Source organism: Jaculus jaculus, chromosome 16, assembly GCF_020740685.1.
Source record: "Jaculus jaculus isolate mJacJac1 chromosome 16, mJacJac1.mat.Y.cur, whole genome shotgun sequence".
NCBI classification, from domain to species: Eukaryota; Metazoa; Chordata; class Mammalia; order Rodentia; family Dipodidae; genus Jaculus; species Jaculus jaculus.
The window spans coordinates 34,556,926-34,574,617 of NC_059117.1; the positions used below are offsets into that span (position 1 = coordinate 34,556,926).

General features: G+C 40.8%; 1 protein-coding gene across 1 annotated transcript in view; it reads left to right on the forward strand.

The window, feature by feature from the left end:
* LOC101608958 (dynein axonemal heavy chain 11) overlaps positions 1 to 17,692 on the forward strand; it is a 165,579-nt gene that overhangs the window by 81,926 nt on the left and 65,961 nt on the right. The window contains exon 23 of the mRNA XM_045135855.1: positions 2,485 to 2,655. Coding sequence (XP_044991790.1) covers positions 2,485 to 2,655 — 171 coding nt within the window. The remainder of the gene's footprint in view (positions 1 to 2,484; positions 2,656 to 17,692) is intronic.

Here is a 17,692-nt window from a genome sequence, read left to right on the forward strand (position 1 = left end):
ATGCGAATCACTTGATCCCAAGGATAGAGATCGGTCTCCAGATGTCACAGGCATCAGTGAATATTTGCTGAATGAATGAGTTTTTGGAGGCCCTTCTGTTAAAAAAAAAAAATACTCTGGAGTTCTTTGAAGATTCATTCTACTGGGTTAAGGTGAGAAATTTCACTGCTTCTAGTTTTTGCAAGTGTTTCTCCTTCACATAGTGACATTTACTGAGGTGGAGGTGGTCCCTGCATTGTGTCATTTGACTGCTCCTAAAGCAGTTCCTTGCAGAAGCTCCCAACTTTGTTACTAGGTGAGAAGCTGGCTTCCCCCCATCCCAAAGGCATGGCAGCATACACCCTCCAGGGCTGTTCTTAGGCTGACTTAGACGATAAAAGAGGAAAACCCTGGCATGTTGTTAAGTAGGAAAAAAATATTTTTGAAGGATTAATTGAACATATCAGATCTTCTCCTTTGAGGATAAATTCTTTCTGATGAGACCAGGAGACAGTTAACTTCTGAGAAGTATCAAGACTGATGATTTTGTCTATAGAGCATTGACCTGGAAGCTCAGCCATTCAGACTAATAAATCAGGCAATTTCTTTTTAATCATTAACTAACTCCTGAGCTGAACAGCTGTTCAAAATTAGAAATGGGTCACCCCAGCCAGGATGACATTACAGACAATCTATAATGCATTAGAATAAAATTATAGTGATTTTTAACTGTCTAGAAATTTATTACAGGACATGTTCTAACTCTTAAACCCTTGTTAGCCAGTGTCGGGAGTGATTTATGTGCTGTGGGTGGTATAGTGAGATTATTGACCATTTCAATAGCCAATAAGTCTATGTTTAGTAAATCTTCAAATTTCAAAGCTGTTTTGGAGAATGAGGTGGGTGAACTTTATTGTTTATCATTTACAAACCAAAGACAACAGAGATGGAGGGTGGGCAAGGAGAGACCTCTCTGGAAAATAAATGGATATACTGTCTGTGACTGAGGAAGGAGAGTAATAAATTCAAGAAAGAGGATGAGAGAGCTGGAGTTCTTGTTGTTTTATGATACAGTTAACTTGGGGTGATGTTTATCAGGGAGATGTCTGAAAACAGCTCTTTAACCATTTCATGCACTAATTTCGTGACCTCAATGTCCAAGATATTGTGATGGCCTGCAGGAAGCTGACATTTATCAGTTTATTCTGACATTTATCAGTTATATTTTCTATGGCCTTTGCTAAGTAAAGGAAATTCCTTCATAGTTCTTTATACTATCAAATTGCTTGTTATTTTAAGGTTCTATCAATTTGCACATTCTCAGACAGTTGTATTAATTTTCAGCATGCCTTGAAATAAAGTGAGTTAGTGAACTCTCCTGCAATTCAGGCAATCCAGGCATATTTGCTGCGGTTTTATTCAAATCCAATATGAAGGACTTCACATATGTAACCTGTCAGTCAGGCTGTCCACGACCCTCCCCTCCTTGGAAGGACTCCGGTAGCACTCTTCCAGTGCCTTGTCTTCGAAGCTAGCAGAGTCCTGATTCTTGCCCTTCCCTTAGGTCATAGCTTCCTCGACTGCCTTCATGACTCTACTAGAAAGACAGACCAAATTAGTTACTACTGGCATCAGTCTTTAATTAATAGTCAGGACACATGTCTTTCTTAGCTTTATGTTTTAATTAACATGAATGATGTTTGTCAATTTTGTTTGTAATCAGCCCATAGCCAGTGTATTAAAGGGAAACATGCTGGTCTGAGGCAGTGTTGTGTTTTTGCCAAGAGACACGCAGAATGGTATGCAGCCAGTCCTCATGGTACACACCTGTTAATTCTAGCATCACAGAGACTAAGACAGGAAGATAACAAATTTGAGGCCAGCCTGGGCTACATAGCAAGACATTGTCTCAAAAAAATTTTTTTAAAAAAAAAGGTCTGGGGAGATGGCTCAGTGATGAAAGGAATTGGCTTGCAAAGCCTGCTGGACAGAGTTCAGTTCCCCAATACCCACATAAAGCCAGGTACACAAATTGGTTCAAGCATCTGGAGTTTGTTTCCAGTTGCAAAAGGCACTAGTGTGGCCATTCTCACACACAGTCTCTCTCCTCACAAGTAAATACATAACTACGTTATTTTTTTAAAAATAAAATAAATTAAAAACTAACTCACTCTTGCTCAGCCTTGGCTTTGTGCTTCTAAAGGGACAGAGAAGCAGCTAGTATCGCTCCGAAGAAATCCTCCCCATTACCCCTGTCATGACGAAAAGAGTTGAGCATTCTAGATGTTAGACAGCTCATTTCATGTGACAGTGCACTCTACTGGACAGGGAGAGAACTGCTTGGTGACGCTGAGTGTCATCCGTGGATTGAGATGACAGTCACACCAACCAGTTCTTCAGGAGACAGAGCACGAGGTCATAGCCTGGGACCATGCCGTCAGGTAAATGCATGAAGCGCTGGTTGATGCTCGCCTGCGATTATATGTGCGGGATTTTATCCTTCAGTCAGAGAAGATTCGCTGGGCTCAGTCTATTAAGTCCTTTGAGACACAAGAGAAGACACTCTGTGGAGACGTCCTCCTCACGGCTGCATTTGTGTCTTACGTTGGGTCCTTCACTAAACAGTACCGCCAGGAGCTGGTGGATTGCAAGTGGGTCCCCTTTCTTCAGGAGCAGGTGAGTCCAGTTCCAGATCTTGCCAACAGGTGCACACATCACAAAGAAATTCCTGCAGTAAGAACTGTATATGGGCCAGACATCTCTGTAGTGAAGACATTTCCAACACCTTGTTCTGTTTATCTTGTTTTAATGCAGATTTCTCCTGTGTGGTGGTTTGATGCAGGTGTCCCCATAAACTTAGGTGTTCTGAATGCTAGGTTCCCCAGATGATGGTGATTGGAAATTAAAGCCTCCCGGAGGTGGTGTTTTGCTAGGGGCAGAGCTTATGGGTGTTATAGTCAGTTTCCCCTTTCCAGTGCTTGGCACACTCTCCTGTTGCTATTGTCCACCTTATGTTGGCCAGGGGGTGATGTCCACCCTCTGCTCATGCCATCATGGAGCTTCCCTTAAGTCTGTAAGCCAAAATAAACCCCTTTTTCCCCAAAAGCTACTCTTGACTGGGTGATTCCTGCCAGCAATGTGATCCTGACTACATCATCCTGGGTGGGGAGATTGGAGGATGCAGGTCACAACAGTGGACAGCAAATTTGGACTATGACATTATTTGAATATCATGAAACATTTCTTTCAAATTATGAATTAAGTTTATGAGGGGGAAATCACAAATTATAGGGTTTACATAAGGGAGAAATCACAAATTGTGGGGTTTTAAGGAAACATGCTCTCATGGGGAATAATGCATATTTAATAAGGTTCATTTTAAGAGAAATTGAGGTTTTGGGGAAAAAAAAACTGCAGTAGAGCCACTAGCATATAGACTTAAGAGAAACTAAGGCTTTTAATGAGAAATCAAGGCAAAACTGCAAACATGCAGACTTAAGAGAAACTAAGGCTTTTATTTTTTAAAATATATTTTTATTTGAAACAGAGAGAGAGAATGGGCCTCTAGCTACTGCAAACAAACTCCAGACGCAGACGCCATCTTGTGCATCTGGCTTACGTGGGATCTGGAGAATTGACTCTGGGACCTTAGGCTTTGCAGGCAAGCACCTTAACTGCTAAACCATCTCTCCATCCCCAAACTGAGGCTTTTAAAGAGAGAGTAGAGTAAAGCTGGAAACATGCGAGCTTGAAAGAAACTGAAGCTTTTAAAGAGAAATTAGGACTGGAGACATGGCTTAGCAGTTAAGGTGCTTGCCTGATTTATTTTAATTAATTTATTTATTTGAGAAAGGGAGAGAGCAAGTGAGAATGGGTACACCAGGGCCTCTTGCCACTGCAAATGAACTCCAGATATACCACCATGTGCATCTGGCTTAGTTGAGACCTGGAGAATCGAACCTGGGTCCTTGGACTTCACAGGCAAGTGCCTTAACTGCTAAACCATCTCTCCAGGCCAACAATAGTAATTTTTTTTTTGTTTGGTTTTTCGAGGTACGGTCTCGCTCTAGCCCAGGCTGACCTGGAATTCACTATGTAGTCTCTGGGTGGCCGTGAACTCACAGTGATCCTCCTACCTCTGCCTCTAGAGTGCTGGGATTAAAGGTGTGTGCCATCATGCCTGGCTCCAACAATAGTAATTTTTATAACATAAGTTCATACCAATAAAATGTCTGCAAATGAAGTGGAATTAAATGTTTTAAGACAAGCTTATTATTAAAGGCATCCCATAATTAATCATTTTATGGGAAATCCTATTGTAACTAAATTATTTTAACATATCTAAACTTTACAATCTTTTGTACATTGAAGATTTCTCAAAAAAGATATTTGTTATCTTCACAACGTCAAGGTTTGTAGGGTGTGATGGCACACGCCTTTAATCCCAGCACTCAGGAAACAGAGGTAGGAGGATCATCATGAGTTCGAGGGCACCCTGAGACTACAAAGCAAATTCCAGTTCAGCCTGGGATAGAGCGAGACCCTACCTTAAAAAATCAAATAATAATAATAAGTAAATAAATACAAAAATAAAGGTTGTATTTTAAGTATTATTAAGTTTTTGATTAAGTATAAAGGATTCTGCTAATTTGATGCAGTTCTTACTGCATTGAGTTCCAAGCATGTTCGTCATCTGCTTCTCTTTCCTTTCTGTGATCTGTTCTCTTCTCCAAGCTTTGAGTCTTCTGGGCTTGTGCAGGCCTTGCAGAGGCTCCTATTGATTGGCAGTGGTCCTCTCATGCTCACAGTTAGTAACAAAGTGTTCTCGTTCTCTCCAATGTTCCTAGGAAAATTTTACTTCAAACATCAAAAATTCTTGAACTCTACATTGGTGTCTTGTTAGAATTATCTACTTGGGCCAGGGGTTGGTGGGATAAGCTTATGTACCAAGTCATTTTGTGGGTTTTATACTAGAAATTTGCCTTTCCAACATTTAGTTTTAAAATTGGCCTTTAACTGCTGGTTGTGTGTCATTTTGCATATGTTCTTCTGGAAAGTTTCACATTCAGGTGTGTCCAACACTTTGACATTACAGTGTTACATTGTCATGTCCACAGTTCACGCTCAAGAACTCTTCAGTCAAGCTACAAAAAAAAAAAAAATAGGCCGGGCGTGGTGGCGCACGCCTTTAATCCCAGCACTAGGGAGGCAGAGGTAGGAGGATTGCTGTGAGTTCGAGGCCATCCTGAGACTCCATAGTGAATTCCAGGTCAGCCTGGGCTAGAGTGAGACCCTACCTCGAAAAATCAAAAAAATCAAAAAAAAAATAAACATAAAAAAAATGATCAAATCATCTCATGTTCTAAGTATTGCGTTTTTGTTGGTGGCTTACATTCAGCACTGGCCTTGCCCATGTAAGGCCCATGGGCCACAGGTTGGATGTGCCTGGATAGTTTTATATGTTCCCATTTCATTAAAATTCTAAACCTGGGGTCTGTGGAAATAAAATTGTTTGGAAGAAATCATAAGAATATTGAAATTGATTGACTTGTCCAAATTTCTATACATCCTAAATACGTGATCCAAGAAAAATGGTAATTTTCTAATGATGTAATAAACAGGTATTCATTTCATTTGAAAATCTGTTCAACAATGGCCTCCAAGATCCTGTCCAGGGAACCCATGTCAATATGCAGTCCTTACAGCGCTTGCTCGCTCGCTCTCTCAAATACTTACAATGAGAATTGAGACAGACCATAAACTGACCAGCCTTCTCTCCTTCTCTGTCATCTCGGGGCTTAGCTAAGCTAAAGGAAAAACATGACTCCACAGCATATGAATGGCATCCTGCTGGAGGAGACTTTTCTGTCTCTTACGAGACCTGGAAGAGACTGCTATGCACACATAATAAGCATTTGCCTGAACGGGTCAGTGTTTCCCGTGCCTCTGCTGTTTGGCCCGCCTCCTTCTAGCCTCACTTGCAGGAAGTAGTCACTTACGTGTGAACATGTAAAGTATGGCAATAGAGGATGAAACTGCTCACGTTAACTTCTGCAACAACTTCTTCTGTCTCCCTATAGTGTGGAGGGTATTTTCTGGAGCCGGGCTTTCCTATAGGCAACTACCTCCTAGGTCTCTTTGGCTTGGTAGTTTGTTTCAGGTGCCCATGGCACTCTGATGGTTTGTGCATAAACCAGTTAGCAAGTCAGTGTGGTTTATGGGACTTACAAATGTGTACCCCACGCAATCATTTATTGACAACCTCAACATATTTAATGTAACCTTGAAGAAATTCTTTTATCAAACTTGAAAGTTAGCTTTCTTTAACATGTTCTCAAAAATGCACATATTCTAATCTATTACATTGTGTGTGTGTGTCCTGAATACATCAGTTATGCCTGATTTAGTAAATAGACTCAAGTTACAACTCCAAGGAAGTTATATTTTTATATGACCCATTGATTATAGAGGTTGTTCAAGATTGTGGTTTTTAAAAAATATTTTGTTTATTTATTTATTTGAGAAAGACAGAGAAAGAGGCAGATGGAGAGAGGAAGAGATAGTATGGGTGTGCCAGGGCTTCCTGCCACTGCAAACAAACTCCAGATGCATGTGCCATTTTGTACTTCTGACTTTACATGGGTCCTAGGGAATCGAACCCAGACCACTGGGCTTTGCAAGCAAGCAGTTTTACCTGCTGAGCCATCTCTCCCAGGCCCAAGAATGTTTTTAAGACCAGCCAAGAGTGCTTTCTCTTCAAGATATTAAAATGTATCCCAGAACTACAGAATGGCCACAAATGGTTTCTGTAGGTCACACAGAAGGCCAGACTAAGCCAGAGCTCAGATGAATTCCAGGATGTAGGGAAAGATTATTTTGCATATAATCTATAAACATAGGCATATTAGTCACCATCCACCTACAGACTGGTGTACTCAGATTTCCCTCCTGATCTGTCTGTAGAAAGAGCCTTACACACTTGCCCAAGGCCAGCTATCTGGGCTGTGTATTAGTGTCCATCCCCTTTTCCTTCTTCATGGGTAGTTCTACGGTCATTATTCCTCTCTGTGATCACATGTATTCCTTGGCCAATTCATCACTAGATCATTCCTGCCAGCATTCAGACACACTGTTTATTTCTCCCATTGCACAGCAATGAAAAAGGCAAGAAACTTTTGGCCCTTTCTGTCCCTCCAGCTGTACCTCTGGCTTGTCCTCACCTTTACAATAAAACCCTTCAGAAATTTAACCCAGAGATCAGCTCTCCAAAACTGTCTCTCTGCACAAGCTTTGGTCCTACCCTTCATCCAAAGCTTTTTTTCCTCTCATTTAATAAAGCACCTCAGCAGATGTGCATGCCTTCTCTCTGGAAAGGGTCTCTGTAGACCAGCTTTTGTCCTACCTTCTGCCGAAAGGGTTCCTCTCAGCATTTGATCTACACACTGCTGAGCCTGCTGGCCTTCCATTTTCTCCACATCTGGCAGTTGGGGACACTCACTGGACTTGATTGTGTCTTCCTCCCAACCATGCTTGCTTTCTTTGTCCTAAAGACTTCGCGCTGCTTCCTGTCCCTCCTGCCTTGCTGGTCAAACCTCACTGGTTTGTTGAATTTCTCTTCTCCCCAAGCTGAAAGTTCTAAGATTTCCTCCTCAGAGCAACATCTGTTTTCACTCACATATCATCTCTATTTCTTAGCCTGGCGTATGGCTTTAAATGTCATTTCTCCATTGCTGACGCCCAGATGTGACTCCTCAGTCCAGATCATGGCTTCTGCACCTGGGCACAGTGTGGTGCCCTGTTTCCTCAGGACTTCCTCCACTCAGCTGCCCCTTATATATTTGGTGGCAGCCCAAGCCACCCTGCTACTCTTTTTTCTTTTTTTTTTTTTCTTTTTTTTTTTAATTTTTATTAACATTTTCCATGATTATAAAATATATCCCATGGTAATTCCCTCCCTCCCCACCCCCACACTTTCCCGTTTGAAATTCCATTCTCAATCATATTACCTCCCCATTACAATCATTGTAATTACATATATACAATATCAACCTATTAAGTATCCTCCTCCCTTCCTTTCTCCACCCTTTATGTCTCCTTTTCAACTTAATGGCCTCTGCTACTAAGTATTTTCATTCTCACACAGAAGCCCAGTCATCTGTAGCTAGGATCCCCATATGAGAGAGAACATGTGGCGCTTGGCTTTCTGGGCCTGGGTTACCTGACTTAGTATAATACTTTCCAGGTCCATCCATTTTTCTGCAAATTTCATAACTTCATTTTTCTTTACCGCTGAGTAGAACTCCATTGTATAAATGTACCACATCTTCATTATCCACTCATCTGTTGAGGGACATCTAGGCTGGTTCCATTTCCCAGCTATTATAAATTGAGCAGCAATAAACATGGTTGAGCATGTACTTCTAAGGAAATGAGATGAGTCCTTTGGATATATGCCTAGGAGTGCTATAGCTGGGTCATATGGTAGATCAATCTCTAGCTGCTTTAGGAACCTCCACACTGTTTTCCACAATGGCTGGACCAGATTGCATTCCCACCAGCAGTGCAGAAGGGTTCCTTTTTTTCCACATCCCCGCCAACATTTATGATCATTTGTTTTCATGATGGTGGCCAATCTGACAGGAGTGAGATGGAATCTCAATGTAGTTTTAATCTGCATTTCCCTGATGACTAGTGACGTAGAACATTTTTTTAGGTGCTTATATGCCATTCGTATTTCTTCCTTTGAGAACTCTCTATTTAGCTCCTTAGCCCATTTTTTGATTGGCTTGTTTGATTCCTTATTGGTTAACTTTTTGAGTTCTTTGTATATCCTAGATATTAATCCTCTATCAGATATATAGCTGGCGAAGATTTTTTCCCATTCTGTAGGTTGCCTCTTTGCTTTTTTCACTGTGTCCATTGCGGTGCAAAATCTTTGTAATTTCATTAGGTCCCAGTGGTTAATCTGTGGTTTTATTGCCTGAGCAATTGGGGTTGTATTCAGAAAGTCTTTGCCAAGACCAATATGTTGAAGGGTTTCCCCTACTTTTTCCTCTAGCAGTTTCAAAGTTTCCGGTCTGATGTTAAGGTCTTTAATCCATTTGGACTTAATTCTTGTGCATGGCGAGAGAGAAGAATCTATTTTCATCCTTCTGCAGATATTTATCCAGTTTTCAAAACACCATTTGCTGAAGAGGCTGTCTCTTCTCCAATGAGTATTTTTGGCATTTTTATCGAATATCAGGTGGCTATAGCTACTTGGGCTTACATCTGGGTCCTCTATTCTGTTCCACTGATCTACATGTCTGTTTTTGTGCCAGTACCATGCTGTTTTTGTTACTATGGCTCTGTAGTATAGGTTAAAATCAGGTATGGTGATACCACCAGCCTCTTTTTTGTTGCTCAGTATTATTTTAGATATTCGAGGTTTTTTGTGATTCCAAATGAATTTTTGGATTGTTTTTTCTATTTCCATGAAGAAAGCCTTTGGAATTTTGATAGGGATTGCATTAAATGTGTAGATTGCTTTAGGTAAGATTGCCATTTTCACGATATTGATTCTTCCAAGCCAGGAACAAGGGATGTTTCTCCACTTTCTAGTGTCTTCTGCAATTTCTCGCTTGAGTGTTTTAAAGTTCTCATTGTATAGATTCTTTACTTCCTTGGTTAGGTTTATTCCAAGGTATTTTATTTTTTTTGATGCAATTGTGAATGGGAGTGATTCTCTGATTTCATCCTCTGTGTGTTTGTTGTTAGCATATACGAAGGCTACTGATTTCTGTGTATTTATTTTGTATCCTGCTACATTGCTGTAGGTTTTGATCAGCTCTAACAGCTTGTTAGTAGAGTCTTTAGGGTCCTTTATGTATAGAATCATGCCATCTGCAAATAATGATAACTTGATTTCTTCCTTTCCAATTTGTATCCCTTTTATGTGTGTCTCTTGCCTTATTGCTATGGCTAAGACTTCCAAAACTATATTAAATAGAAGTGGAGACAGTGGACACCCTTGTCTTGTTCCTGATTTTAGTGGAAAAGCTTCCAGTTTTTCCCCATTTAGTAATATGTTGGCTGTAGGCTTGTCATAAATAGCCTTTATTATATTGAATTATGTTCCTTCTATTCCCAGTCTCTGTAGGACTTTTATCATGAAGGGATGTTGGATTTTGTCAAATGCTTTCTCTGCATCTAATGAGATGATCATGTGATTTTTGTCCTTCAACCCATTTATGTAATGTATTACATTTATAGATTTGCGTATGTTGAACCATCCCTGCATCTCTGGGATAAAGCCTACTTGGTCAGGGTGAATGATCTTTTTGATATACTCTTGTATTCTGTTTGCCAATATTTTGTTGAGAATTTTTGCATCTATGTTCATGAGGGAGATTGGTCTGTAATTCTCTTTTTTTGTTCTATCTTTGCCTGGTTTTGGTATCAGGGTGATGCTGGCCTCATAGAAGGAGTTTGGTAGGATTCCTTCTTTTTCTATTTCCTGGAAAAGCTTAAGAAGCAATGGTGTTAGCTCTTCCTTAAAAGTCTGGTAAAATTCAGCAGTGAATCCATCCGGGCCTGGGCTTTTTTTAGTTGGGAGATTATTGATAACTGCTCGGATCTCCATGTTTGTTATAGGTCTATTTAAGTGATTAATCTCATTTTGATTTAATTTAGGTAGGTCATATAGATCAAGGAAATCATCCATTTCTTTCAGATTTTCATACTTTGTGGAGTATATGCTTTTATAGTATGTCCCTATGATTTTTTGAATTTCTCTGGAATCTGTTGTGATGTTACCTTGTTCATCTCTGATTTTATTATTTGTGTCTCTTCTCTCTTTCTTTTGGTCAGATTTGCTAAGGGTTTATCAATCTTGTTTATCCTTTCAAAGAACCAACTCTTTGTTTCATTAATTCTTTGGATTGTTCTTTTTGTTTCTATTTCATTAATTTCTGCCCTAATCTTTATTATTTCTTCCCGTCTACTACTTTTTGGTTTGCCTTGTTCTTCTTTTTCCAAGGCTTTAAGGCGAAGCATTAGGTCGTTTACTTGCGACCTTTCTAATTTCTTAATATAGGCACTTAAGGCTATAAATTTACCTCTTAGAACTGCCTTCATTGTGTCCCAGAGATTTTGGTATGTTGTGTTCTCATTATCATTTGACTCTATAAATTTTTTGATTTCCTTTTTGATTTCTTCATTGACCCACTCATCATTTAGTAGTGTATTGTTTAGTTTCCATGATTTTGTGTATGCTCTATAGCCTTTCTTGCTACTGATTTGTAGTTTAATTCCATTGTGGTCAGATAGAATGCAAGGAATTATTTCAATTTTCCTGAATTTGTTAAGATTTGCTTTGTGTCCTAATATATGGTCTATTTTAGAGAATGTTCCATGTGCTGCTGAAAAGAATGTATATTCTGCAGCCTTTGGATGAAATGTCCTGTATATATCTGTTAGGTCCATTCCTTCTATGACCTCATTTAGTCCAGATGCCTCTCTGTTTATTCTTTCCCTGGATGACCTGTCAATTGATGAGAGTGGGGTGTTAAAGTCACCCACCACCACTGTGTTTGGTGTTATCTGTGACCTTAGTTCTAATAGTGTTTGTTTGACGAATTTGGGAGCCCCCATGTTAGGTGCATATGTTTAGGATTGTAATGTCCTCCTGTTGGAGTGTGCCCTTAATCAATATAAAGTGACCTTCCTTATCTTTTTTGACTAATGTCGGACTAAAGTCTACCCTGTCTGATATTAGGATAGCAACCCCTGCTTGTTTTCTAGGCCCATTTGCTTGAAACACCGTCTTCCAACCTTTCACCCTAAGATAATGTCTATCCTTTGTAGAAAGGTGAGTTTCTTGGAGACAACAAATTGTAGGATCCTGCTTTTTAACCCAGTCTGCAAATCTATGTCTTTTCGTTGGGGCATTGAGACCGTTGATATTAAGAGATATTATTGAAAGGTGTGTATTTATGTTTGCCATTTGTGTGTGTGTGTGTGTGTTACTTGTTCTACCTGTGCTCTCTTCTGTTAACTGGTATTTGAGTATAGCTGGTTTTTTCTAGGTTCCTTATATGTGTGCTTTTCCTTTTGTTCAGCATGGAGGATTCTATCAAGTATTTTCTGTAGAGCTGGTTTTGTCTTCAGATACTCCTTTAACCTGCTTTTGTCATGGAATGTCTTTATTTCTCCATCTATTTGGATGGATAACTTTGCAGGATAAAGTAACCTTGGTTGACAGTTGTTATCTTTCAGAACTTGGAATATATCACTCCAAGCCCTTCTGGCTTTAAAAGTTTGTGTTGAATAATCTGCTGTAATCCTGATGGGCTTGCTTTTGTAGGTAACTTGATTTTTCTCTCTAACTGCTTTCAATATTTTTTCTTTGGTTTGTGTGTTTGGAAGTTTGAGTATAATGTGGCGAGGAGAGTTTCTTTCTGGGTTTTGTCTGGCTGGGGTTCTAAAGGCTTCCTGTATCTGTATTGGCACCTCTTTCCCAATTTGGGGAAAATTTTCCTCTATGATTTTGTTGAAGATGCCTAGTATGCCTCTGGAGTGGAGTTCTTCTCCTTCTACTATGCCCTGAATTCTTATATTGGATCTTTTCATAGTGTCCCGAATATCTTGAAATTCCCACTCATACTTTTCTATAAGTTTGTCTTTCTCTTTGTTGGACTGCATTAGGTCTGCCACCTGGTCTTCTAGCTTAGATATTCTGTCCTCTCCCTCATCCATCCTACTGGTGAGATTTTCTACAGAGTTTTTTATTTCATTAACTGTGTTCTTCATTGCTAGTAATTCTGACTGGTTTTTCTTTATTATTTCTATTTCCCTATTTATGTCTTGTATTGCCTTCTTTATTTCATTAAATTGGTGTCCTGCCTCTTCTTTGATTCCTTTGATTTCCTCTTTGATTTCCTCTTTGATTTCTTCTTTGATTGTTTTCATGTGTTCTTTGACCTCTTTGAACATATTTATAATTATTCTTTTGAACTCTTTCTCAGGCATTTCCTCTAACTCTTTCTCACTGGAGGACATTTCTGATGCATTAATACTTTTAGGTGGATTTATATCGTCTTGCTTTTTAGTGTTTCTTGTGTTATAATATATATATTTTTGCATCTTGGATTAAGTTAATGCTTGGATTTTCTAGCTAGCTGTGTATTCTTAGCTGTATCAATTGATTTGATGTAATATATTTTCAGGGTAGGACCTTAAGGTATTAGGTGTGGCTCTTAAGACTCTCAGAGTATCTACAAAGATGTTCTTAGGGGTGGAGTTTCCCTGCTATAGGAGTATTCAAGCAGGCTGAGTGGAATAAAATACTGGTAGATTCTAAAATTTAACTAAACACTGTACACATTCAATCAAAAACAGCCCCGAGTATGTATGCAAGAGTAGTTATTATAATGACCAGATCCTCTATCAACAAAGAGGTTTAGATTTCTGGTCTGTTGAGGTATCCAAGTCAGCTTGTGACCAAGTGAGACCCTTCCCTGGTGCAATCCCAGTTACCTTGGGTGATTGTGGTCTCAGTCAAGTTGCTGCCTGGGTCGTCGGGCTGCTGTTCTGATTTCTGGAGCTGGGCACTTGCTTTTCCTATGGGGCAAACTGAGCCGCTGCTGCTGCCTCTGCTGCTGTTGTAGCTGCCACCACCGGAGCCACCACCGCTGCTGAAGCTGCCGCTGCCGTGTCCACCGCCGCTGCTCACCCCGAAGCCGCTGCTGCGGGATCTGCCGCTGCTGCCGCTCCTGGGTCTGCTGTTGCTGGGGCCACTGGTACCGGTGCTGGAGCCGCTGAAGTTGCTGCCGAACTCTGCTCCTGCTTGGGTCCTGCTCTCAGCCCAAGTTGGCATGGCCGGGTCCCGGGCCACTGCTGTGTTCGCTGGAGCTGGGTTCAGGCGGTGGGGGAGGGGAGGGAGCCGCGGCTGCTCTGGTTGTCTCGCTGTTCCACGTGTGCTTCTACCTCGCGGTCTGCTCTTCCCTCCGTTGCTCGCTGCCGCTCTCCCCTCACGTTTCCCGAGTTGCGGAGAGCGCGGTGTGAGGGGAAAATCCCGCACCTGGCTTGTCCTGCGGCTCGAGCCGAGAGTCCTGCGGCTTTCTGCCGCTCCGCGGCTGCGGCGGGTGGCCGAGCCGCCCCGGAGCCGCTGTTCCCGCCTGTGCAGGCTCTGGGTGCTCTGGAACTCTTCTACTTCTCCGCTGCTGCCTCAATTTCCTATACACCTCACTTTTTAGTAAAAGTGTGTATTTTGCTGAGTTTTTTTGGTCTTTTTCCCCCCTAGGCTGCTTTGGCGTGGTACCTACGCCGCCATCTTAACCGGAAGCTCCATTTTTTTTTCTCTTTTTTCTTTTAGCATCTATGCCCACTCCATCCAGAAATGGCACAGGCTACATGTGTAAAGTACTTGGAGAATCTGATCACTTTCTGCCAAGCCCAGTGCTGACATCCTGGTCCAAACCATTGTATTTCTCTTGGTTTGCTGTAAGAACTTCCAGACAGCTTGCTTTGGTTCTCCATTTATTCATCCCCAAAACATCCTCTCAACTTAGCAGCTAGTCTGATTGTTTTAAAGTGCAACCAGATTTCATCTAAAATCGCTAGGGTTATTCTCCAGGACACTCAAAACTAAACCAGAATTTCTACAGGAGCTTCAGACATTCACTTGGTTCCACTGACTCTCCTCCCGCTTGCTCCTTCCTCTCTTGCTCCAGTCGTACCAGCCTGCCTGGAACGTACCATGGGCATTCCGATCGCTGGCCCCTTGCACTGGATCATCCTCCTGCCTAGGAGTATTTTCTGCAAGGACATCTGCGTGTCTCATTCCCATCCATCAAGTTCAGTTAACACACCTAAGACTCCTCATCTCCCAGCACATCTCATCATGCTTCTTGTTTGTTTGTTTTTGCAGCATGAAGGAGCAAACCCAGGACCTGGCCTACGGTAAAGCAAGCACTCTGCCACTGCACTACATGCTTAGCTGAAGTTTTTATTTCTTTCTCAATTTTTATTAACATTTTCCATGATTATAAAAAATATCCCATAATACTCACCCTTTCCCCCCCTCCCACTTTCTCCTTTGAAATTCCATTCTCCATCATATCCCCTCCCCATCTCAATTAGTCTCTCTTTTATTTTGATGTCATGGTCTTTTCATCCTCATGATGGTCTTGTGGAGGTAGTGTCAGGCACTGTGAGGTCATGGATATGCAGGCCATTTTGTGTCTGGAGGAGCATGTTGTAAGGAGTCCTACCCTTCCTTTGGCTCTTACATTCTTTCCGCCACCTCTTCTACATTAGACCCCTGAGCCTTGGAAGGTGTGATCGAGATGTTACTCAGTACTTCAGTCACTTCTTTCCAGGACTGTGATACTTTCTGAGTCATCCCAAGGTCACTGCCATCTGAAAAGAGAAGATTCTCTAACCAAAGTGAGAGTAGCATTAATATAGGGGTATAAATATTAAGAGAAGTGCTTACTGGGCAGTTTGATAAGCATAGTATATACACTTATCTAGACATCAGCAGTTGTTACACCCCTAGAGCTCATGACTACCCCTGTTTTAAGTTTTCAGTATCAGGGATGTATTCCCCCCCATGGAGTGGGCCCCCAGTCCAGTTGGAGGGCATTTGGCTTCCACCATGACAGACATGTCACTATTGCACCCATTGGCTCATTTGGCCTGGCTGGCCAATTATAAAGCTTTCTATGTCCACTGTTGAGTATCTTCATTGGTGGTATCTCTTTCTCCCCTTGAACTACTTGTAGAATGGCTTCTTCCAGCTTTCTGTCATTAGCTGAAGTTTTTAAACCGTAGCTTTTATCACTTTATGATATATGATTTCATAAATTCATTCATTAGGTTAATAGCTATCCTTTCACCCAACTATAATGTGAGATCCACAGGAGCAATGATTTTATGTGAGATTTTTTTTCACTCTGTCCCAGAATGGAGGCTGAAAATTGTGAATACACAGTATTTCATTTGTTTGAGATATTATTCATATGCTTATGTAATTTACCTACTTAAAGTATGATGCGGTAGGCTAGAAAGATGGCCTGCAGTTAAATGCACCTACTTGACAGCCAGGGTTCAGTTCCCCAGTACCTACATAAAGCCAGATGCACAAAGTGGCACAGTCGTCTATATGGATCTTCTTTGCAGTAACAAGCGGCCACCCGTATGCTCACTTATTCTCTTTCTCTTTTTCTGTGTCTTTCTTCCTCAAATAAGTTAAGAAAAAAAAAAAAGCCTTTAAAAATAGAGTGTGATACAGTATTCATAGGATGTATGTCCACTGCCACAGTCAGTTTTAGAATATTTTTACCACCCCCAAATAAACTACATTAGTTGTCACCCATTCCCCAATCACACCATTCTTCACACGCCTGGGCAACCAATAATCTGTTAGATATGTTGGTAGATTTTCCTATTACGGACGTTTCATGTAAATGAAGTCATATAATATATAATATTTTTTGACTGACTTGCTTAGTGAGTTTTTAAAATTTGCCCATATTGTAGCCTTTACAAATATTTTATTTCTTGTACGCCTGAATTTTATTATGTAAATGTATCAATTTTTATTTATCCATTTATAAATTGATGGATACCTGTTTTTACATTTTGATTATTATGAAAAATTCTGCTGTGGACATTGAAATAACAATGTTTCAGTTTTTGGTATGCAGGTTTTATTTCTCTTGTGTCTATACTGCATTAGAACTTGCTGGACTGTGTGGCAGCTCAATATGTTTTGTATCTAAGGGGGTTGCTACACTGTCAATAGATATTTTAAATAAATTTATATATGCTAAAGCATCTATTGCATATCACTATGGGAAGTAATGTATGGATCAGTAAATGATGGGAGCGTAACTTATTAGCTATTGGGAAAAGCACTGTTGAGGCTTGGCTTCATGGCTTCAAGGCAAGCAGAAGCTCTTGCTGCTTAGGTATTGGAATGTTAACAAATGAGGGCTGGGGAGATAACTGCGTGCTTGAAGTGCTTGCTGTGCAAACATGAGGACCTCAGTTTGGATTGGCAGTACCCATGTAAAATGTCAGGCATGGAAATATGTGTCTGTTATCCCAGCACTAAGGAGACAGAAACGTTACGCTCCCTAGAGCTTTCTGACCAGCTAGTCTAGTTGAGCCAGTGAGCTCTGGGTTCCAAAAGAGACTCTGTCTCAAAAAATAAAGTGGAAAATAATTGAGGAGGATATCCAGCTCAGCCTTTGGACTCCACATGCACACACATGGACATGCATCCACACACATGCATGTGCCCAAACTCTATGATTAGACATGTATACATAAGTGCATATATATGTTGCATGCATACACACAAAAATCAAAATCAAAAAGGGAAATGTTTATGAAGTACTATGTCATTATATGTGATTGTGGTCGGTGCTCTCAGAGTTCTGCCACGTAGATGGACGTTACATAGTGTGACGAAGATGACCCTTACAGAATTAGTAAGAGCACATATTAGGTTCCCCATCAACTAAGAAAAGGGGCTTAAACTATATCCTAAGCACAGGAAGTCCTTGCAGGAATGCAAGTCTTTATCTTTAATTTCTTACTACTGAAGTCACAGTAATGCAGCAATACTCAGAAGTCTGTGCAGAAAATAAACGGGAGGACAATGGATGCTAAGCTCACTGCAGCGATGACTTCATGGCACAGCAGCCCCTGGATCCTCACCTGTTGT